The sequence below is a fragment of the Girardinichthys multiradiatus genome, chromosome 10 (assembly GCF_021462225.1).
Source record: "Girardinichthys multiradiatus isolate DD_20200921_A chromosome 10, DD_fGirMul_XY1, whole genome shotgun sequence".
NCBI classification, from domain to species: domain Eukaryota; kingdom Metazoa; phylum Chordata; class Actinopteri; order Cyprinodontiformes; family Goodeidae; genus Girardinichthys; species Girardinichthys multiradiatus.
Genome location: NC_061803.1, coordinates 32,466,608 through 32,489,947, shown reverse-complemented (window position 1 = coordinate 32,489,947; position 23,340 = coordinate 32,466,608). Strand labels below are relative to the sequence as shown.

Sequence of the window (23,340 nt, the reverse complement as noted above, 5' to 3'; positions counted from 1 at the left end):
TTGTAAGGCCCTGGCAGTACTCATCCTGTCCCTTCTTGCACAAAAGAGCAGATTTCGGTCCTGCTGATTTGTTAAGGACCTCCGGCGACCCTGTCCAGCTCTCCTAGTGTAACAGCCTGTTTTCTGGAATCTCTTCTATGGTCTTGAGACTATGTTGGGAGACACAGCAAATATTTGGGGTTCGGCACGTATTGAGGTGCCATCCTGGTGGAGTTGGACTGCCAGGTATTGCCTTGTGCTACCAGTAGTGACACTGACCCTGGTCAAATACAAAAAAATAAAAACCAGTGAAAAAAACAAGGAGGGAAAAAAGTCTGTGTCCTCGATTTGCAAAACCAGTCCTCTTTTGAGATTTGGGGTCATATATTGTTTCCCCTTTTAATCCACCTGTTGTTAATTTCATGAACACTAAAACAGCAGACACTGATTAAATACCCCCTCTACTACTTAACTAACCAAATCAATATTCCAGAAGTTTAACTGATATTATAATCTGAATAAAAGTCATCCTTTATTTTTTTGAACAGTGTATATATGTACATCCTCCATAATATTTGGTAAATGTCACTTAGCTAGTTACTTTTAACCAGTTAATGTCATGATTTGAGGGTGTTTATTTTTTTGTTTTTAGGTTTTTCTTCGATTCTGATTATGTTGTGTTCTGGATCTTGCTTCTGATTATTATGTTTTCCGGGTGGGATATATGTTCTTTCTTTTGTATTTAGGTTTGATTGTGTCATTGTATTCCTGTTTAGTCCCAGTTATGTTTTGTTTTCACTCCTGCCAAAGCTGGTAAGCAGCTTCATTCGGTTCACCTGAACCATGCGAATCAGTCTCCCTGTTTCTCCATTTACCATGTCTTATATATACACTGCTGTTTGGTTCTGTATCTGTGGAAACATTACACTGTCTGTCATGCCAAGTCTGTCGATGACTATTTGCCAAACCTGCCACATTTTGTCTGTCTCAGTTGCTGCCTGCCTGGTGTGAGATTTCCGTTTTGGTCTTGTTGTAATTAAACCTTTTACTAACCTCTCTGTCATCTCTGCCTGCTCGTCTACATTCTGGGGTCCACTCCAAATCACATGCTGATAGATAAGTGACTTTAGCCATTAACAAGCCTCTGGCACAGTAATGGCTGGATATTTAAATACACATCTTTGGCAAAGTTGGAAATGTCTAAATTTATCCATTCCAAAAACATTTTGGATGTGTGCATGGGTTCTTTGAACAATCAGTTGAGTCCAGTTTTCAGCCCTCTAGGTGTTGCGGTGAAGTTGAGTAATTTCAAGCTTGTCCAATTTGAAATGTACACTTTGTACAAAGCACCAGTACTACTACAAGTGAAATAGCCCAACAGCATCACAATTGATGCAGTCTTCTACATATTTGAATCCTCATTTTGACATCTCAAAACAGACGTAACAGCTAATCTAAAAGCTCATCCTTTGTCTTATCAAACATGAAAACCTTTTTTCCTGAAGCCATTTGGCTTGTCAAAGTTGGCAGCTGTACATTTCAGTTCAGCTTGAAGATGTTTGTTTTGAAGCTTCTTTCTTAGTCAGCACCTTCTTAGTCCATGGTGATCTTGAACTAGCTTCACAGTGAACAATGTTCATGGCAGGCTTAAACCTTTCTGGGTCCCGAAAGATTTTTTTTTAATCTGAGACAGACAGTTTGGCTCTTGTTTGGCCAGACTCGGACATGTTTGCAGTTGTTTAAAATATCCTCAGCTAGTAGAATATATTTTATTTCATACAGTGGGATGGTTGATTTCAAAACCTTTTGAGACCTCTTTTAAATATCTTACCAAAGCTGCGTCAATCCAATCTTCTTTCTGAAGGCTTCAGACAGCTCTTTAAAACTTACCATGGTGTTCACTCTCTTTTCAGCAGCCAAGAGCACACCAAACTAAATGTCTCAGAGTTAAATATGACAAACCTCCTTCAAAATGCCTAGTCATGACATTCTAAGCATACACACATGATATGTTAAACTTGTGTGTGTGATTTTGTTTTTAATTCAGAAAAGACAAGAGAGTGTCCTAATTTATTTTACAAAGGATTTTTTAGCTTGAATCATTTATTTATATTGGTGTAATTTATTAGTACTTATGAGAGTAATATTAAATGTCCATATTTCTAAATATTTTAGAAAAACATGTTTTTATAGGGTGTTATGTTTTCACTTTACCATTTCTTTGATGTCACTAATCACAGCACAAGAAATGCTTTCTCCACATTTTTCTTCCCCTCGGTGCTGCATTACAAGCATTATATGTTGTCAGACATAACCAACATCTCTGCAATAACAATTTTTTTTGTTGTATAGCTAGAGGAAAATAATTTATTTGTGGATTTTGCTGAAAATCAATACAAAGACATTTATAGCTGACTTTAATTATCAAAAGGCTGCTGTCTTTACATAAGACAGCCCCTGACTTATGTAAAGACAGTGCTGCTCTCTTTTAGTCAAAAATAAACATGCACACGCTACATTATTTTTCTGACTCCTCTTTCCTGACTGTGGCCATGGTATTTTTATTTTCTGTAGTCTACCCTTCCTTACCCGAGTGACAGCTCAGAGAAAGAATACATGGTTCCTGAAAGTTCAGGGTTCTGCACCGGGGTCGTCTCTACTTGGACAAGCTTGGAAACCTCTAAGCAGAGGCTCTTAATGCAGAGAAACATCAGCTCTAGTCCAGGCTTCCCCCCTGAATGTCAAAGCTCCTCACTGTTTCAGTAAGGCATAGACAATAAGTACAATGAAGTTAATAAATTCAATGGCATTCATGTGGTAAACATCTCAGCCGCTCTGGAGACGTTTGAAGGTCTTGAAATGAATCTCTCCACAGCCAAACTGTCTTTAATGCTCTGCTAAAAGGAAAATCCATGGTGCCCAAAAACTGATTTGACTGCATGTATGTGTCATGTTAGGGATTTTAGGAATCTGTATATCATCCATCACTTTTTTCATATTTCGTTTTATTGTTTAAACATTTTAGATGCACCATGGCTCCAGAAGCAATCCAAAGGCAATAAAAACCTATAATCACCACAACTCATGTCAGTCAGAGCAGTAAATTCACAAATTATACAGTTCACCCATTTTATAAATAGAACAGGTAAAACAAACATTCCATCACATCTTCTTAAGGCTCCCACAGAGTCAGGCGTCTGACTCAACCCTACAAAAATCAGTTGCTCAGGCCCCCCTGAGTCCATATTTGGGTTTAGATTGTAATATCCTTACCTCTTATGATTTGCAGTCTTCGAGTTGTTTCTTCTTTAGAGTAGGACTTTTCTGAATGTAATAGAAGGGCTGTATTTTATTTTGCACACTGACGTTTAATGTTTGTTTCTGCCCGGGAGACTCTGACCTTCAGTAAAGACTTCTGCAATTCAAGATTGGAGCTGGTAATCTTAACCTGGTCTTGTGTTGTTTTTGACTTGTTCCATTATTTGTGTCTTATGAGGGTAAATATAATCTTTTGATTTGTACCTATTGTAATTGTATGCTTCAATAGCCAGGTCCTCTTAAACAAAAGATGGTGAGGACACCAGCAAACACCGTTTATCTGCTTTCATTTTATCTTTGATGAACCACACTAATGGGATAAATGGAAATGGAAAATTTCAGTCTGTGCAGCTCCATCTGAGATATCCTTAAATCTGAAACACTCACTTGTAAATCTAAAACTAAGACCTATATGAATAAACTGTAAACAAAGACTGCTGTTCCAGATCTGTAAGTTAACTGGCTGTCTCAGTGTAACACTGTAACCATGTATCTTGTAAAAAAAAAAAAAAAAAAGCTTTCCTATCAGCCTGTAAGTAAAAATAAGACTTTTATCACCTGTTGGTGGTAAGTTTTTTCAGTTTTGAATTCTTCTGTCTGCCAGAACTGGAATGTGAGAAGCTGGTACCAAAGGTTCCCTGCTGGACTCAGATTGAAGCATGGACTTTATCAGCTCCACTCTTCGTTATCATCAGTCAGAAGCTGTCAAGATTATCACACAGTTGCACCGAACTAGACGAGCTTGCAGCACTTTGATAAGAGTTTCCAGCTCTCTCAGGAAAACTTTTATTGGTTGACATTTGACAGACAACCCATCATGTAAACAGCAGAGGTTGAGCAAATAGGAATGCCACAAACCAATGTTTCATTGGTGTGATACAGTGGCTCTGAGCCAAAATAGGAAGATCTGAGACCAAGATAGTTTACAGGAACCTGAAGAAATTGACCAAAACTTGTGTTTCTCTCTCTGTGTATCTGCAGGCTGTGGAAACAAATTTGGCTTCCAAGGACAGTCACTGGGTGTTTGTGAATGAGGTAAGACACAAAGATGCTAAATCTATGATACAAATTTTCTCTCCCAGGGGCCATTTGTGGGTTTTGTGCAGCTCCCAACTGTAATTCAAGAATGATACAAATTTGGCCCTCACATGTGGTTGATGCAGATTGAGACATTATTTTTAATTAGAGCAAAATTTTCACGGACCAATTAAAATTTTCTTACAATGGAAAATGTTAGAACACAAAGTTAGTCGTTTTATAGCCATACTTTTTGCAGTCTCTTTACTTTCATAGTAAATATGACTATATCTATCCAGTAACCTTTACGCAAAAGCAGACACACAAATCCTTTAAGCTTTTAAGTAATTTATAAACTTAGCTAAATAAATAAAGTATTTTCAATGAAAGAGTGACCCAAATCATAATGTAATTGGTGAGAATAGACTCAATCGAGCCCAAAATGATTTGCAAACTGGAACACTTTCTTTTAAAAAGCAACCTTGAAAAACCCCATTTAAGTTTTGGATCTACAATGACTTAACCATCTCTTTCCTACAAAAAAATATCAGCTTTGTTTAATTAGTCTTGTGTTTATTGTAAAACAGTAGGTAAAAACAATAGCAATACAATTTTTTTAAATGATATTAAATATATATATAAATATACGGGGGTTAGACGATGAAACTGAAACACCTGGTTTTAGATCACAATGATTTATTAGTATGGTGTAGGGCCTCCTTTTGCGGCCAATGCAGCATCAGTTCGTCTTAGGAATGACATATACAAGTCCTACACAGTGGTCAGACGGATTTTAAGCCATTCTTCTTGCAGGATAGTGGCCAGGTCAAGGTCACTACGTGATACTGGTGGAGGAAAACGTTTCCTGACTCGCTCCTCCAAAACACCCCAAAGTGGCTCAATAATATTTACAGGTCCTTCTCAAAATATTAGCATATTGTGATAAAGTTCATTATTTTCCATAATGTCATGATGAAAATTTAACATTCATATATTTTAGATTCATTGCACACTAACTGAAATATTTCAGGTCTTTTATTGTCTTAATACGGATGATTTTGGCATACAGCTCATGAAAACCCAAAATTCCTATCTCACAAAATTAGCATATCATTAAAAGTGTCTCTAAACGAGCTATGAACCTAATCATCTGAATCAACGAGTTAACTCTAAACACCTGCAAAAGATTCCTGAGGCCTTTAAAACTCCCAGCCTGGTTCATCACTCAAAACCCCAATCATGGGTAAGACTGCCGACCTGACTGCTGTCCAGAAGGCCACTATTGACACCCTCAAGCAAGAGGGTAAGACACAGAAAGAAATTTCTGAACAAATAGGCTGTTCCCAGAGTGCTGTATCAAGGCACCTCAGTGGGAAGTCTGTGGGAAGGAAAAAGTGTGGCAGAAAACGCTGCACAACGAGAAAAGGTGACCGGACCCTGAGGAAGATTGTGGAGAAGGGCCGATTCCAGACCTTGGGGGACCTGCGGAAGCAGTGGACTGAGTCTGGAGTAGAAACATCCAGAGCCACCGTGCACAGGCGTGTGCAGGAAATGGGCTACAGGTGCCGCATTCCCCAGGTCAAGCCACTTTTGAACCAGAAACAGCGGCAGAAGCGCCTGACCTGGGCTACAGAGAAGCAGCACTGGACTGTTGCTCAATGGTCCAAAGTACTTTTTTCGGATGAAAGCAAATTCTGCATGTCATTCGGAAATCAAGGTGCCAGAGTCTGGAGGAAGACTGGGGAGAAGGAAATGCCAAAACGCCAGAAGTCCAGTGTCAAGTACCCACAGTCAGTGATGGTCTGGGGTGCCGTGTCAGCTGCTGGTGTTGGTCCACTGTGTTTTATCAAGGGCAGGGTCAATGCAGCTAGCTATCAGGAGATTTTGGAGCACTTCATGCTTCCATCTGCTGAAAAGCTTTATGGAGATGAAGATTTCATTTTTCAGCACGACCTGGCACCTGCTCACAGTGCCAAAACCACTGGTAAATGGTTTACTGACCATGGTATCACTGTGCTCAATTGGCCTGCCAACTCTCCTGACCTGAACCCCATAGAGAATCTGTGGGATATTGTGAAGAGAACGTTGAGAGACTCAAGACCCAACACTCTGGATGAGCTAAAGGCCGCTATCGAAGCATCCTGGGCCTCCATAAGACCTCAGCAGTGCCACAGGCTGATTGCCTCCATGCCACGCCGCATTGAAGCAGTCATTTCTGCCAAAGGATTCCCGACCAAGTATGGAGTGCATAACTGTACATGATTATTTGAAGGTTGACGTTTTTTGTATTAAAAACACTTTTCTTTTATTGGTCGGATGAAATATGCTAATTTTGTGAGATAGGAATTTTGGGTTTTTATGAGCTGTATGCCAAAATCATCCGTATTAAGACAATAAAAGACCTGAAATATTTCAGTTAGTGTGCAATGAATCTAAAATATATGAATGTTAAATTTTCATCATGACATTATGGAAAATAATGAACTTTATCACAATATGCTAATATTTTGAGAAGGACCTGTAGATCTGGTGACTGTGCAGGCCATGGGAGATGTTCAACTTCAGTTTCATGTTCATCAAACCAATCTTTCACCAGTCTTGCTGTGTGTATTGGTGCATTGTCATCCTGATACAAGGCACCGCCTTCAGGATACAATGTTTGAACCATTGGATGCACATGGTCCTCAAAAATGGTTTGGTAGTCCTTGGCAGTGACACGCCCATCTAGCACAAGTATTGGGCCAAGGGAATGCCATGATATGGCAGCCCAAACCATCACTGATCCACCCCAATGCTTCACTCTGGGCATGCAACAGTCTGGGTGGTACGCTTCTTTGGGGCTTCTCCACACCGTAACTCTCCTGGATGTGGGGAAAACAGTAAAGGTGGACTCATCAGAGAACAATACATGTTTCACATTGTCCACAGTCCAAGATTTGCACACATTGCACCATCGAAACCGACGTTTGGCATTGGCACGAGTGACCAAAGGTTTGGCTATAGCAGCCCGGCCGTGTATATTGACCCTGTGGAGCTCCCAATGGACAGTTCTGGTGGAAACAGGAGAGTTGAGGCGCACATTTAATTCTGCCGTGATTTGGGCAGCCGTGACAGGTGTTTCAGTTTCATTGTCCAACCCCTGTGTGTGTGTATGTGTATTTATATATATATATATATATATATATATATATACATACATGTTTTTTGTCTACAGGTATGTTTTGTTGGCACTAGTGAAAGACATGCAGCAAAGACATATTGGGAATGGAACCCAGGACTAAAGCCTTAGTTTCTGGAACACCCATTCTACCATGAGTAGAACGCCATGCAACGCCCCTTGACTTCACAATTCTGGCCTACGTGTTTGAACACCACTGATGTTCAGCATGGTACCACCTTGTGGTTGTATGTGGGAAATAATCCTTTGAGAACAATAACCCTTTAATCCCCTTATTTTAGATGTTTAAAAACTGATTTTAATTTGTTTACATGCCTTTTTTGTAGATTTGTTGAACTCAGTAAAAAACACTTAACATAATCAGTCAAGCCCGGAAATTATGACTGAAGATTTCCTTTGATAGTTTTTATTAAATTCTTCCCCATTTTTGTTTTGGAATTTGTGAAAATTTGGTTCCACATTTATTAACACGTGTTCTTCTCCTTTTAATACCTGTTTATTTCATTGCCAACTAGTAGCAGTTACCACAGTTAACTACAGCATTAAGCAAAGCCGAAAGGCAGTATTTTAGGCTACTGCTGGTGTTACCAAAATCAGAAGTAATGTTTCACAACTACGAGGAATTTGCTTTTGTGGTAAGGTGCTACACATAGACAAACATACAGCTGACAAACATACAAGTTTTGATTTGTATTCCATTTGCCATGCGCTGATTTGGCCATATGGTAAAATCCTTTATGATGTCTTTGTAGCCTATGTTCTTATTGACTATCTTTATTTTACTGAAGGCCTGTTCACCTCCAGCAACAGGGAGGTACTGGTAAATATAAAGTTTGAATCTGTTCCTCTGCTCTGGGTTGTTTTTATTGATGTAGCTAGCCAAACTTCCTTACCTCCTGCACTTGTTTGTCATAAATTCCCTCAAGCTTTTACTTTCCTCATTTAATCTTTGTTAATTTCCAGATTTAAGTGGACAATCATTTTACACTTCACTCTCTGCTCTAGTGGACTAATTGAACTCAAACTCAGAAGTTGTCTCAGTTTTTTGTATAACTTTATATTTTAATACTAGGCAGTACGGTGGCGCAGTTGGTAGCACTGTTGCCTTGCAGCAAGAAGGTCCTGGGTTCGATTCCCATCCGGGAATCTTTCTGCATGGAGTTTGCATGTTCTCCCTGTGCATGCGTGGGTTCTCACCGGGTACTCCGGCTTCCTCCCACAGTCCAACGCAGACTCTGTGGAGACATCCAGATGTTCCTCTTCCCAGACACCTCCTCCAGCTCCTCTGGCGGAAGCCCAAGGTGTTCCCAGGCCAGCCGAGAGACATAGTCCCACCAGTGTGTCCTGGGCCGTCCCCTGGGCCTCCACCCGGTGGGACGTGCCTGGAACTCCTCTCGAGGAAGGTGTCCAGGAGGCATCTGGTATAGATGCTTGAGCCACCTCAACTGGCTCCTCTCGATGTGGAGGTGCAGCAGCTCTATTCTGAGCTCCACACCCTATCTCTAAGGGAGTGCCCGGCCACCCTAGGAAGCTAATTTCAGTCGCTTGTATCTGGGATCTTGTTCATGCCCCAAAGTTCATGGTCATAGGTGAGGGTAGGAATGTAGACCGACCAGTATATCAAGAGCTTTGCTTTTCGGTTCAGTTCTCTCTCCACCACAATGAACCGGCACAGCGTCCATATTAGTGCGGTAGCCGCACCGATCCATCTGTCGATCTCCTTCTCCATTCTCCCTTCACTCATGAACAAGACCCCAAGATACTTAAACTCCTCCACTTGAGACAGGAACTCCCCTTCAACCTAAAGAGGACAAGCCACCCGAGAACCATGGCTTTGGACTTGGAGGAGCTGATCTTCATGTGGGGCCAGCAGGACCACGTCATCTGCAAAAAGAAGAGACGAAATCCACTGGTCCCCAAACCAGACCCCCTCCGGCCTCTGGCTGCACCTAGAAATCCTGTCCATAAAAGTTATGAACAGGACCGTTGACAAAGGGCAGCCCTGCCGGAGTTCAACATGTACCGGAAAACAGGTCTAACTTAGTCCGGCAATGTGGACCAAATTCCTGCTCCGCTTGTACAGAGACCGGATGGCCCCTAATAAAGGGCCCTCGACTCCATACTCCTGGAGTACCCCCCACAGGGCACCACGAGGGACACAGTCTGAATGCCTTCTCCAGGTCCACAAAACACATGTGGACTAGTTGGGCAAACTCCCATGAACCCTCAAATATCATGCTGGAGGTGTAGAGCTGGTCCAGTGTGCCACGGCCGGAATGAAAACCACACTGCTCCTCCTGAAGCTGAGGTTCAACTATCGGCCGGACTCTCCAGTCCAATACCCTGGCGTAGGCCTTACCAAGGGAGGCTGATGAGTGTGATCCCCCTGTAGTTGGAACACCCCCTCCGGTCACCCTTCTTATGAAGGGGGACCATCACCCCAGTCTGCCAGTCCAGAGGCACTGTCCCCGACCGCCATGCAATGTTGAAGAGGTGTGTCAACCATGACAGCCCCACAACATCCAGAGACTTGAGGTACTCAGGGCAGATCTTATCCACCCCCAAAGCCCTGTGGTTGTGGAGCCTTTTAACCACCTCGGTGACTTTGGCCTGTATGATGATAGAGTCTAACCCTGAGTCCCCAGCCTCTGCTTCCACCAGGGAATGTGTGACGGCAGGATTGAGGAGATTCTCGAAGTACTCCTTCCCCTGCCGGTGTCCACCACCGGGTTTGGGGATTGCAGCAGCATCAACAACAGACTGGAGAACATGGTCCACTCGGACTATATGTCTCCAACCTCCCCCAGAATCTGGTCAAAGCTCTCCCAGAGGTGGGTGTTGAATACATCCCTGGCCGAGGGCTCCGCCAGACTTTCCCAGCAGACCCTCACTATGCGCTTGGGCCTGCCAAGTCTGTCCAGCTTTCTCCTCTTCCAGTGGATCCAACTCACCACCAGGTGGTGATCAGTGGACAGCTCAGCATCTCTCTTCACCCAAGTGTCCGAGGTTGTCAAATAATCTATTACATAATTTTTCAATTTGTTTTTTGATCAATATTTTTTGCAAATGTGTTTACATTTTGCTTATTCTTTTTTTAATAATAAACAGTGACATTTATTGCATACCACAAAATAAAAGTGCAAATCTTTGTTTCCAATGTAATATGTATAAAATGAAAACCTTTTCAATTAATTTTGAAACTAACAAAGTAACAAATTGTCTGCAGAAATCAAAAATTATGAGATTAGACTGGAAATTACAAATAGGCATCAGTTCAGTCTAGAGTTCAACTGCAAAGAATATATTTTTATTAAACCATTAAAACAAAATGTAGTATTAGAGACAGTAACATTTTTATGCAACTTACAAATAACCATCGGTCAGCAGAGTAGCCAAAAATTGTACTCAAGTAAGAGAAGCATTACTTCAATATAATTTCACTCAAGTAGAAGTAAAAGACATGCATAAAAAAATACTCACATAAATGTGAAACAGTATTTGGTAAAAAGGCTACTCAAGTACTGAGTAACTGTTTTTGTACAAATTTAATCAAATGTATTGCATCTGATTTAATTAGTAAAAAATATTTAGGCAAAAACCTGAGGTTATATACACATTCTGGTATTTTAATGAATAAAGAAAATGAATAAAAATAAGCAGCAACCTTAGAAAATAACAAATTCAGACAGAAAAAACACATTTTCCAAATCAACATCAAGCTTCTGAAACCAGTACTCATTGTAGGTAATTTGTGTCAAAACAGTGCAAAGTACTTCCAGTGAAAATATATACTATTTACAGTAGATACACTTTACCTCCAAATTGCACAGCAGGCTCAGCAGAAAGAAAACTACATTAAAACAATAATTGTGTACTAACAAGATGCCTCATTTAAAAACAAACTTTGTGCATCTGTGTAAAGACACATAGAGTACTGTTTCTCAAGTAAATGTAACTGAGTAAATGTAACCACCTACCCTTGCAAATTACTTTATTACCTGAATGTAACATCTGAGTTTGTCTGCTTCAAATGTGATTCAGTATAGTATTCATACTGCCTGCACAATTAAATAAAATTTAAATGGCATGAAGTAAAATTAATTTGGTCTACTGCACAATGTCTGCATATTAACACGTGGAGGTACAGAGGTTATCAGGCAAAGATTCATCTAGTCATTTCCATTACCACTAATTTAAAGGAAAATGCAGCAGACAAATGATCTGAATAACCTTACAGAGATTATTAAGCAGCATAAAAAAACACACAAACTTATGGTTGCTTTGTCCCAGTTGTTGGCTCATCACTAGGCCCTGACTGTCTTCTCCACAGATGCTTATCATTCATGGTGCGTTTACTTGGTGTGGTCTACAGCAAAACTTTATTGAGCATACAAACTCTCTATTTGTCACCTAACTTGAGGTACAACAATACTTTAGAGCACTTCAGCTCAGAGTAACTTTCAAAAACGTTTAGTACCAGCCTCATTTGACCATGAATTAGACAGTTTATCTCGATTAAAACTGTAACTCAGATGCAGAAAACCAATGACTTGAGCCAAAACTGACAAATTCAGCTCTCTCACTCACTCACTCACTCACTCACTCACTCACTCACTCACTCACTCACTCACTCAATCACTCACAGAGACATAGCCCTACGAAAGTAACCCTGAATAACACAACCCATGGACCCTCGTCACACACAGCAATTTGGAGGAAAACAGCTATAACAACATAACTTTTTCAACAAAAAAATTGTAATGTTGAAGGATTATTTTATCACTGTTGAGATTGATTACATTGACTGATCTCGGCAGCTCTAATATGAACAAATTATTTCATGCTGTTAAACAGAAGGAATGTAGCAATATTAGAAAAATAGCTGGGCAGTGAGGGAGTAATGACAGTGAAGATCTCAGTAAAGGCTCATGGAGGAGCAGCAGCTGTCAGGTTTTACTGTATCTAAGAACAGCCAAAAATCTGATTGAAATTTGATGAGTACAGTGAAGCTGCTCAGAGTCCAGAAAACAATACAAGAGACCTGTCAGGTTTAAGAATGTAGAACTGAGGAGGAGAAAGAAAGAATTTAACAATTAGATACAGAAACATCAATAAACTACATCCAGTCAGCTCAACTAATCTGGAGAAAATGATCTGAAAGAGAGGCTCTTCTGAAAAACACAGATAATTTCAAGAGTGGGTCTCTCACTGAATGTTACTGAAAAATGTTCTGCTACTTACATCTAACTGGATTTTAAAAAATGCTTTGCAGGAGTCACACAATATCAGAATGCTGGTCAAACACAGAATTATTCACAAATAGAGAACAAATGCAGGGTTTCATTGTTCTGGTGACTCTTTGGGCTTCAGCTGAGGAAAACAACATTCCAACTCCCTAAAACTTCACTGCAATAAAATAAGCGGTAATGCTAATGGAAAGAGGGGTTTACTGCCCATGAAAACAATACTGAGCAGATGTAAATACCTCTTACAAACCCATTTTGACATAGGTGTTACGCACACAGCTGAACTTTATTGAAATAAAACTGATCCAGAATTTGTTGTCAGATACATATTTAGGTCTAGGCTGATGGTAAAGATCTACCATGTGATTGGAACTGGAATATTGTGCATGAACTGTTAAATCTAAATTTTAAAACTGAACAAAAAAAATCTGTACATAAAACAATGAGATTTTTACTCAGAAAGTAACCTTTGAACCTTCTAAATTAACACATTGTATCTTTTGTCTTATATCTTTCTGTCATGGGTGTGGGTAATGCCAGCTTTATATTGAACAAACCCTAACTACCAAAGAAACCTATTGGAAACAGTCAGCGTTAATTACATGAAATGTAATGACACCAGCGCTTGTCTTTAAAATGTAAATCCAATTCTGTGTGAACAAAAGCCTCTAGGTTACATCACGATACTCCCGTTGCAGCTGTTAAAGTCTTCACCCGTATTGACAACTGAATCCATCAGTGCTATGTTCAATGTCTGGCATTTTTCTTTTTTGCCTCTATCATCCTTCTGCTGTCTCTCCCCACAACTGCATGAAACGAAAGCAATACATAGCTGGCTTGGACTGTAGCTCACTGGAGGAAGTAGTCATCTTGAAACAGGAAAAGGTGTTAGTCTGATTTTAGCTTCCTCTCCTGCCACATCAGTGTGCCCCAGAGGAAGGCACTTAACCCAAAATTACCCACCGATCTCGATATTGTTGAATAAATGTGTGCGCATTTGTTATTGCAACTGGCTAGTTGTGACTAAATTGTAATGAGCTTTAAGTAGTCAATATGACCAGAAAAGTGTTGACTTTTAACTTAGGTTCACAAAAAGCCAAAACCTTTAATATGCAGCATTTTGTTTGCTTTACATTGCTACCGATAAGGTACCAAAACGTATTTGTATTTGAACTAATTTACTCTGCTTTTAAAATGTCACCTTGATCGTTCTTGATCTGCAGAGGTTCAGGTTATCATCCCTCTGGAGTGTTTTAGGGATGTGGTGAAGGGTATGTTGGTAAAATATTAATACTTGTGGTTAACTTTCTGTGTTTCTTGTTAGGTTTAATGTCAGTGTCCATTATAATGTGAATTTATTTCAACAGCATATTAGAAACCTAAAAAAGTTGAAAATACCAAATACCACCTAAAACAATCAGAACTATTTGGGTCTCTTATTCTGCTTCAGTCAAATGCCAATGAGTAAAGATTAGGTTTCAGCATAGATGTAAAATATTCAACACTATAATCTATATAATACTATAATAATATAGTCCAGATATAAGAGGGAGAACTTTTCCAATACTTTGGGGGATTGTGGAGCATGCAAGACAAGCTGGCTGGTTAACCTGAGAGATCTAAGTGGAGTGTAGATGTTGAGAAGATCACATATCTGGGCCAGACCATTTAACACTTGAAAAGTAGTCAGTAGAAGCTTAAAATCAATTCTTAAATGGACTGGGAGCAGGTGGAGAGGAGCCAAAATTGTAGATAAGTGTTCATGTTTTTTGGTACCTGTTAAAAGACAAGCTGATGCATTCTGGACTCTTTGTAGGCGATGTAGAGATGACTGATCTAAACCGACATACAGGGCATTACAGTAGCCCAAAAGATAGGTGATAAAAGCATGAATCACCTTTTCAATGTCTATGGTTGAGAGATATGGTTTTACTTTTCCTATTAGACATAATTGGAAAAAGCTTGATTAAACGACTGTAGAGATCTATTTGTCCAGTTTTTAAAGCACTATCAACAATAATAGTTGGTTTAAGAAAAAAACAAACTTATTCTATTTAGGAGTAAGCATTAGTTGGGTTCAGTAGCTGGATAGAAACTGGAACTTTGTTTGGTTCAGGATCTAAAATAATCTGGTACTTTTTTTGGAACTGACTAAACAGGATTTGATGTAGGAAATAAAACAACAAATTTATAACAACTAGACACATCTTGGAAATATACTTGCAAGGTTTGAAAACTAAAATATTTTGCTTGGGTTGATTAAGTAAATAGACTTGCTTCAGTTTAAAAATAAAAAAAGAAACATTTGAAATTTTTAAACAGTAAAGGAACTTTGTGAGTTTTAAAAGCTAAAACAGTTCTGTTGAAACCTTGATTTTGTCATATCTAGGCACTAAAAAACCTGTTTGTTTTATAAAGCAAAATAGAAAACAACTGTGTGAAGATATTTGGGCAAAAACCAACCCAGTCTAATATATATAAGGATACTTATTTCTAATAAGGAATAAGTATGCTGCTCAACTCAATGGCATTTATTATATAGCGCCAAATCACAACAAATTCAATCATACAGACAGATTCAGTCAGTTACATACATTCCAGTTAAATGTTAGTTAAAAACAACATAGTAAAGTTGAGTCTATTCCATTAGGTAAACAGTTTTTAATCTAAGGAAACCCAGCTGATTGCATTGAACCCCTCATACTGAGCATATCCCCTTTACCAGGAAGAAACCACCAGGTGAACCAGGGCTCAGTATGTTTTTTTATTTTTATTTAAATGCCTTATTGAAGTGTCGGGTGATCTGAAAGTTGTTCTAAATGTATGCCAAAACAACATGACTATTTTAATCACTGCCATGCTTTTGAGATGGTTCACACATGGTGAAGTTGGAAAAAATGTTATAACTTACAGCAATGTTCCCTGTTTTGCATTTACATGTGATGGTCAGGCTAAACATCAGGCTGTCACCCTGCTGATGTTTGCATTTGTACCCAGACCGAGCCTCATGGAGCTCCTAGCATATTTACAGTAACTGTATTTTGTTTTAGTGATCTAAGCACCTTGCATTGATATGTTAAATGGCCTAAAAGTAGGTTGTACATTTATACTAATGGCAGACTGTGATAAACAGTTAAGTATGCTGACCTTCATCTAAGGAGTTAACCTCATTCATTTTGTATGAGCTGCAGTAAAAACGGTAAAGTGGTCTCAGACAGAATTGCATCTATCTTCACGGACCCTTACCTGCTCCTGGAGACTGTGTTGCTCTGTGTTTCTCAGAAAATCACTGCCCTCCAAAACACTTATCTGATTCTTCCCATGACTCCTGTGATTAGTTGTTCACCTCCTGTTTGCTGTCACTGTCAGCTCCTGCGAAACCTGCCTGTGCCTGAATGGAGGTGGTTATCATCTGTGTTATCACATCCAACTCAGATTCGATTCTGGGGCTTTTAAATGGTTTAAAAATGATTACCGTGTCTAATGTCAGGAAATATATAAAATCTGAAGTAAATGATTACATCTATAAGTATATTAATAACATGAAATGTTTAAAGGTTATCTGTGTTGATAGATCTATAAACAAATTTAAAGGACAGGTCAAAAGGACAGGTTAGGACAGTCCTAAAAATAACAGTCCTAAAAGTATATTTCCATAATTGTAAATAAATAAATTGTTGTTGAGCAGCTTTATATTTGATGAGCTTTACCTCTTAAAATGTATGTGTTCTACATGCAGAAATAAAAAAAACAAATTACATTTCTATAATTTCATTCTAAATTACATTTATTTCAGAGCTGGTCGTAAAACAATAGATTTACTTTAGAACTTTTTAGAAGTAAAAAGTGAAGAAATATTTTCAGCTCTGCAGTGTTTTGTTCTAGACACAGAAACTGTTTGGCAGTTATGAATTAACCTCAATTAAATAAAAAACAAAAATCTAGTTTCCAGTACAGACAATTATTGTCTGACCTTTAAATCTATTCAAAATATGTGGTTCACGTTGATATTTTAATGTGAAGAATCAGAATCAGAATCAGCTTTATTGCCAAGTTCGTACATACAAACAAGGAATTTGACTCCGGTACACTTTGCTCTTTTGTTCTGTTTTTGTATTACAGAATATACAATTTACAATTTACAATTTACAATATACACATATCTAACAGAAAAGGTGCATTTGCAACATCTGTATGCTGTTGTTCTGTACTCTATTGAATGTTCATCAGAGAAACAGCCTGGGGGAAGAAACTGTCTTTGTGGCGGCTGGTTTTAGTAAACAGTGCTCTGTAGCGGCGGCCTGAAGGTAAAACTCTAAACAGTTTATGTGCAGGGTGTGTGGGGTCTGCAGAGATTTTGGCAGCTCTTTTCTTGACCCTAGACCTGTATAAGTCCTGGATGGAGGGAAGGTCAGCCCTGATTATTCTCTCTGCAGTCCTGATTATTCGTTGCAGTCTGTACCTGTCCTGTTTTGTGGATGAGCCAAACCACACTGAGATGGATGAAGACAAGACAGACTGAATGATGGCAGTGTAGAAGATGACCAACAGCTCCTGTGGAAGGTTGAACTTCTTGAGTTGCCTCAGGAAGTACAGTCTCTGCTGGGCCTTCTTTCGAACAGTGTCTATGTGTGAAGACCATCTCAGGTCCTCAGAGATGGTGGTTCCTAAGAACCTGAAGTGGTCCACGGCCGATACAGTGTTGTTGAGGATGGTGAGGGGGGTGTATGGGGGTGGTGTTCTCCGAAAGTCCACCACCATTTCCACAGTCTTGAGTGGGTTCATTTCAAGGTAGTTCTGACCGCACCAGTGTACCAGCGATCCACCTGCTGTCTGTATGCAGACTCATCATCGTCCTGGATCAGTCCAATGACAGTGGTGTCATCTGCAAACTTAAGGAGTTTCACGGACGAGTCCGATGAGGTGCAGTCATTTGTGTACAGAGAGAAGAGGAGTGGAGATAGAACACACCCCTGGGGGGCACCAGTACTTATTGATCTGAATTGGGAGAAGATGCTCCCCAGTCTCACCTGCTGCTGTCGGTCTGTCAGGAAGTTGTTGATCCACTGACAGGTGGAGGGTGGGACGTCACATCCAAGATCCTTGTGAAGATCGGAGCAAGTTGATGTGCGCAGGCTTTCAGGCATGATGGGGAGACGTTATCAGGTCCTCCAGCTTTCTTTGTTTTCATGCGCTGAAAGAGCCTGTTTACATCTTCCTGAGATCTTTAGTGCAGGCACTAAAGCTGACACTTTATTTTATGTACAGGGAAGAAATTAAATTTCGGCAGAGCTAACACAATGAATCTGGTATCTAGGTTGCTTTTATAGCACCTTGGATGAATTTTGACATTTAAAGTCTTTTAATTGTCTAAATAAACTGTTTTCTCTCCAGTGAATGAGCAAGAAAATCAGTCGCATCTGTTTTCAACTTCAGGTTTTATTTAGATGAGGACAACATAAAGAGAAACAGAACAAAGTGGGTTTACTTTTACTTCAGATGGGGACTATCTATAATTACAGCTTACAGAAAATAATTGGCTTTCTCCGTCTTATAGCAGTTAAACATGTACACAAATAGAGGAAGCTCTTTAAGAAAGTTTAAATGCTCTGTTATGATTGGTGTATTTTCTATATTTAAAAAGGGCTGTTTAATCTTATTAATTAACATGACAAAGTTGTACAGAAAAAAACTCACCAGACTTCTGAAAAAACTTGAACTCTGCCTCTGATTTTCCATTCTCCATCCTTTTCTCTCAACTACATTACCATAGGAAATCAGTGACACAGAGATCCTGGAGCTGACCCACAGTGCGCTGGGGCGTATGACTGTGATCCGACAGATTTTCCCGCTGTGGAAGGACAGTAGCACCCGGTGCATGAGGCAGAACCACCGGATCTCCTCGCTGCTGTGCGACCCACAGGAAGGATACCTGCAGAACCTGGAGGTAAAAAAATATATATTTTTGTCTTTGGCTTTCAACGTGTCAGTCAGAAATGTTCAAGCTACAGATTTAACTTTTAGTTTCAACTGACGGCTGTTTGCATGGTGATCTGCCTACCCTCCTCTTCAGCCAAAGTTCTATTTGTACCTCTGGATGGAAAATATGTAGCCCTGTGAGGAAAGGAAAGGTTGGTTTTACACCACATCTGTCAGTTACAGGCTACATTCAGATCAATACTTTTCTTGATTCTTTATGATCAGCGCTGCAATTCAGGATTTAACATCAGATCTTTACTGTCACTTTATGACAGTGATTAGATTGTCTAAATCCTAACAACACCAAAGCAAACACTTAGGCTTATTGTAAAGTCATTTCCTTGTTTCAAATGCCATTTTATTCTCAAGAAAAGAAGATTGTTGCCTTTAAATTTTGGACTCAGATAGTCTTCTGGGTGATACAGGTTGTACACATTTAAATATGCAAACAGACATTTTTAGGAAAATCCACCCAAGTTTATGCAGATTTATTTGAGACCCGGAGCAAAAAGCATTGGGATTTCAATGGCTAGTGCTGTGAAATATTCACCTTATTTTGAAAGCAGGTGGTAGTTCTGATGCAGAAGAAACTGAATTGAAAAGGATGCACTGCACTGCTAGCTTTAAATCCTCCCTTCCTGTTATATTTCCCTGATATTTATGGATATGTGTAATGCAATAAACAATCTGAAATATTTTTAACTACATCTCTCTCTTTATAAGAAATAGTTTAAATACATCAGTTTACTGTCATCTATGATCTGCAGCTTCAAAATATTTCATCCACATGCTTTACCTTCTGTACCTGTTGTAGTTTTGGGAAAAGGTTAGATAATATGGCACAGACATTTGCAACTTCACATGATTATAGTTGCATAAAAGAGAATCGAGCAGTCTGCTTTGTCTACTGAGTGAAGAGATTGAACACGTGTAATATCAAATATTAGTATATTGGGGTTTCAGCTATCTCCAGCGATGTGCTGTTCAGCATGTGGCAGAGTGATGAGCGCATATGCTACCCCCCCGAACATGTCTGCTGTATGTCAGCGTGGTTGTGAGGAGTTGGTCTTGGACCAGGGGCAGTGGTGGAGGAGCTCAAGAGAACCAGACAGAAGGTGACAGTATCAGTAGAAGGCAAGCATGCAGAAACCGTTGAGGATATGCAGAATACAGCTGCTTAAATAAACTACCCCAATCATTAGAGTATGCAGGATTTTCTGCAGAATGCAAACAAGGTCAGGTGTGAAGCATCAGCACAGCTATAGTCTGATTATCTTCCAGACATCACCTCATTTGTGCCAACCTTACCAGCCCATGGCCACCCGCCTAAACTGAGAGGCTGGGCACAGAGAGCATTAATTAGAGGCCAATGATTGCCCTTGAGGAGCTGTAGAGAGAATCTGTCCGTGGGACAACTATTAGTGGTGCACTCCACAAATCTGGTCCTCATGGAAGAATGACAAGAAAAAAGTCGTTTGTCACAAGCTATCCATGAGATGCAGCAAACATGTGGAAAAGGGTGGTTTTGGCCTTCATGCAACACTTTATGTTGAGGAAATCTAATACTACCCATCACCATTCTCAAGGTGAAACATGGTGGTGGCATCATGTTGTGGGGATGTTTTAGCAGGGACAGGAAAGTTGGTCAGAGTTGATGGAATGACTGAGAGAGCTTTCCAGGGAATTCCTGGAGGAAAACCTGTTACAGGCTACAAAAGACTTGAGACTGGAGCGTAGGTTCACCTTCCAGCAGGACAAAAACTCCTACACCTACTGCTAGACCTGCAGTGGAATGGTTCAGATCATGGACCATAAGGAATAAGTCAAAGTCCATACTTAACTCTAAATGGGAATATATGGCAATAGTTGAAAAGTTCTCAATCTAATCTGACTGAGTTTGAGTTAATTACAAAGCATGTAAAGACGCACACAAATACGTACTACTTCGTGTTGGTCTGTCACATTTATTTATAAAAAGATACACAGGAGTTTGTGGTTGTAATGTGACAAATTCTGAAAAATTGTTAATACTTTTGGGAGGCATTTATAAACTTAGCTTTTAGAAGTTTAATGTTGCAAATGTGCAACACGTTTTCTCAGTGGCTGCTCTACCTGTTCCATAGTAAGGTCCTGACAAATAAGATAAACTCAACCAGTAAATAAAGTGTTTTTTTTTCTTATGGTTTAGAATCGTTTATTTCCAGTTATTTCAATATTTTTGATCAACTTTAATCTTCACATTCTCTCCACTCAGCATTTGTGCACTGAACATATTTAATTTATTCAGAATAATTACTGTCCTTGTATGTACCAATTATTCTTTCAGATTAGGGTCCTTATCCTTCTTCCTCCTGGAGGACAGACAGACATTTAAAAAGGATGACCTCAACAGCTAAACATGAAAATTCAAATCCTAGATAGCCATTCTAAGCCATAAAAGCACCAACGTTTAATTTTAGGGAACAGAGTAATTATAGGGTTTGCTTTGTGAAATGAAGGGCAAAGAAAGATGTAATGAACAACCAAATTCAGAAGATGACATGAATTAATCGTTTTAGAGGAAGAGTTCCCATAAGCTTCATTGCATCATCTTTATTGTGATTAACAGTCAGCAAAACAACATCTTATTTCTATTTGTAAGAAAATGTTCCCTCTGCCTATGTCACTTTTCCAAGTAGTTATGATGGATAACAATTTTTGCTCTGATCGCAGGAAGTGAGGTCGATGTTTCCAACATCTTCCCCAGATCCAGAACAGAAGGAACTCAAATGATTCAAGAACATCAAACTCTGCAAAATATAGCCCAGATTTTACATGTGATGATGCAATCTACACTCACCAGGCACTTTATTAGGTATACCTGTTCAAATGCTTGTTAACACAAACAGAGAATGTGTTAAGGCTTGCAAGATATAGGACCCCAGAATGCAGACGAGCAGGCAGCGTGATGGTAAGTGAAAAAAGGTTTAATAACAAAAACTCACACTCAGCAGGAGGCAGTAACAAAACAAACGGGCAGGCAAGACAGGCATGGCATGATCAAAAAAACAAGACTTGGTTTGAGAATGTTTCCGTGCCAAATGACAGAACAGATGTGTATTTATGGAGTGTAAACCAGGTGGAGCTAGGAGACAGATTAGTTTGGAGCAGGTGAACCGGATAAAGATAATTAACAGAGAACACAACGTGACAGGAGGAAAACATGGCTTGAACAGAACGCAGATCCTAGGAAACAAACTAATAGAAATATAGCTAGAAAAACATGAAACAAAAGCATAAACAGGAAAATAATAAACAGAAGCATGATTCAAAACTTGAGCAGTGAAAAACATATAAGGAAAAAACCCGAAACCAAAAACCAAACAACCCCAAATTATAACAGAATGAGCCAATCACAAGGCAGCAACTCTGTATTTAGCCTCATAGAGACAAAGTGGATATGCTGCTGTTCAAAGTGAGCATCAGCGTGAAGAACAAAGGGGTTTTAAGTGACATTGAACTTTGAATGGTTTTGTTGCCAGACTACGTGGTCTTAGTATTTCATGAACTACTGATTTCTCTGGTTTACGGAGAATGGTCAGAAAGAGAGAAAATGTTCAGTGACTTAAAACTGCCTTATTGATGTCAGTGGGCTGACTGGTTCAAGATGATACAAAAGCAATGGTAGCTCAAATAACCACTTGGAGTTCACTCTGTAACTGGCGGGTTGCCGTCTCCGTCCATCTCAGTCATTGTATCCTTAGCCAAGACATTACACCTGCCTTGCCTCCTGATGGTGGTCCAAGGGCCTGGTAGAGCTGATTGTATGGCAGCCTCACTTCTGCCAGTCTGCCTCAGGGCAGCTGTGGCTACAATGTAGCCTACCACTGTTGATGTGTGAATGTGTGCGTGAATGGGTGGATGACTGATTGTAGTGTAAAGCACTTTGGGGTCTCTGGGGACTTGAAAAAGTGCTATATACGTGCAAGCCATTTACCATGTACTATCTCTGAGCGCAAATTCAATTGAGTTCAGTTTATTTATATAGCGTCAATTCACAACACGTCATCTCAAGGCACTTCAATTCACTTCAAGTCAATTCAGTCCAATCATGCGGATTCCAAGTCAAGTACACAAACAATTCATTTTATCATTCAAATTGGTTGGAAAAGTTTTCTATCTAAAGAAACCCAGCAGATTGCATCGAGTCAGTGACTTGCAGCATTCACTCCTCCTGGATGAGCATGTAGTGGCAGTGGACATTGGCAATCCCTCAGACTGATCATGCATGTGGTAACAGTCGAAAGGAAAACTCTCCTTTAATAGGAAGAAAGCTCTAGGAGAACCAGGTTCAGCGTGAGCGGCCAGCTGTCATTACCGTTCACGCGGAACCTTGAGGCAGATGCACTGAAAGCAGCCAAACTTGGTGCCACTCCTGTCAGCAAAGAACAGAAAACTGAGGCTATAATTCAAAAGGCTCAGCAAATTTGGTCACTAACAGGTTGGGAAAAATGTTGCCTGATCTAACAAGTTTAGATTTCAACTGCAGCATTCAGAAGGGTAAGTCAGAAGTCAGTTTTCATATTTCCCCTTTGAACTTCAAAATTGACAATCTTTCCCTTTTTTATCAATTGAAAGGTGGAA

The 23,340-nt window shown here is 39.7% G+C and overlaps 1 protein-coding gene across 3 annotated transcripts in view; it reads left to right on the top strand.

Moving 5' to 3' along the window:
• The window catches only part of grid1b (glutamate receptor, ionotropic, delta 1b), a 705,375-nt gene that overhangs the window by 568,240 nt on the left and 113,795 nt on the right, over window positions 1–23,340 (top strand). For all 3 annotated transcript variants that reach the window (XM_047376999.1, XM_047376998.1, XM_047377000.1), the window contains 2 exons: window positions 4,279–4,332; window positions 18,512–18,685. In XM_047376999.1, coding sequence (XP_047232955.1) covers window positions 4,279–4,332; window positions 18,512–18,685 — 228 coding nt within the window. The remainder of the gene's footprint in view (window positions 1–4,278; window positions 4,333–18,511; window positions 18,686–23,340) is intronic.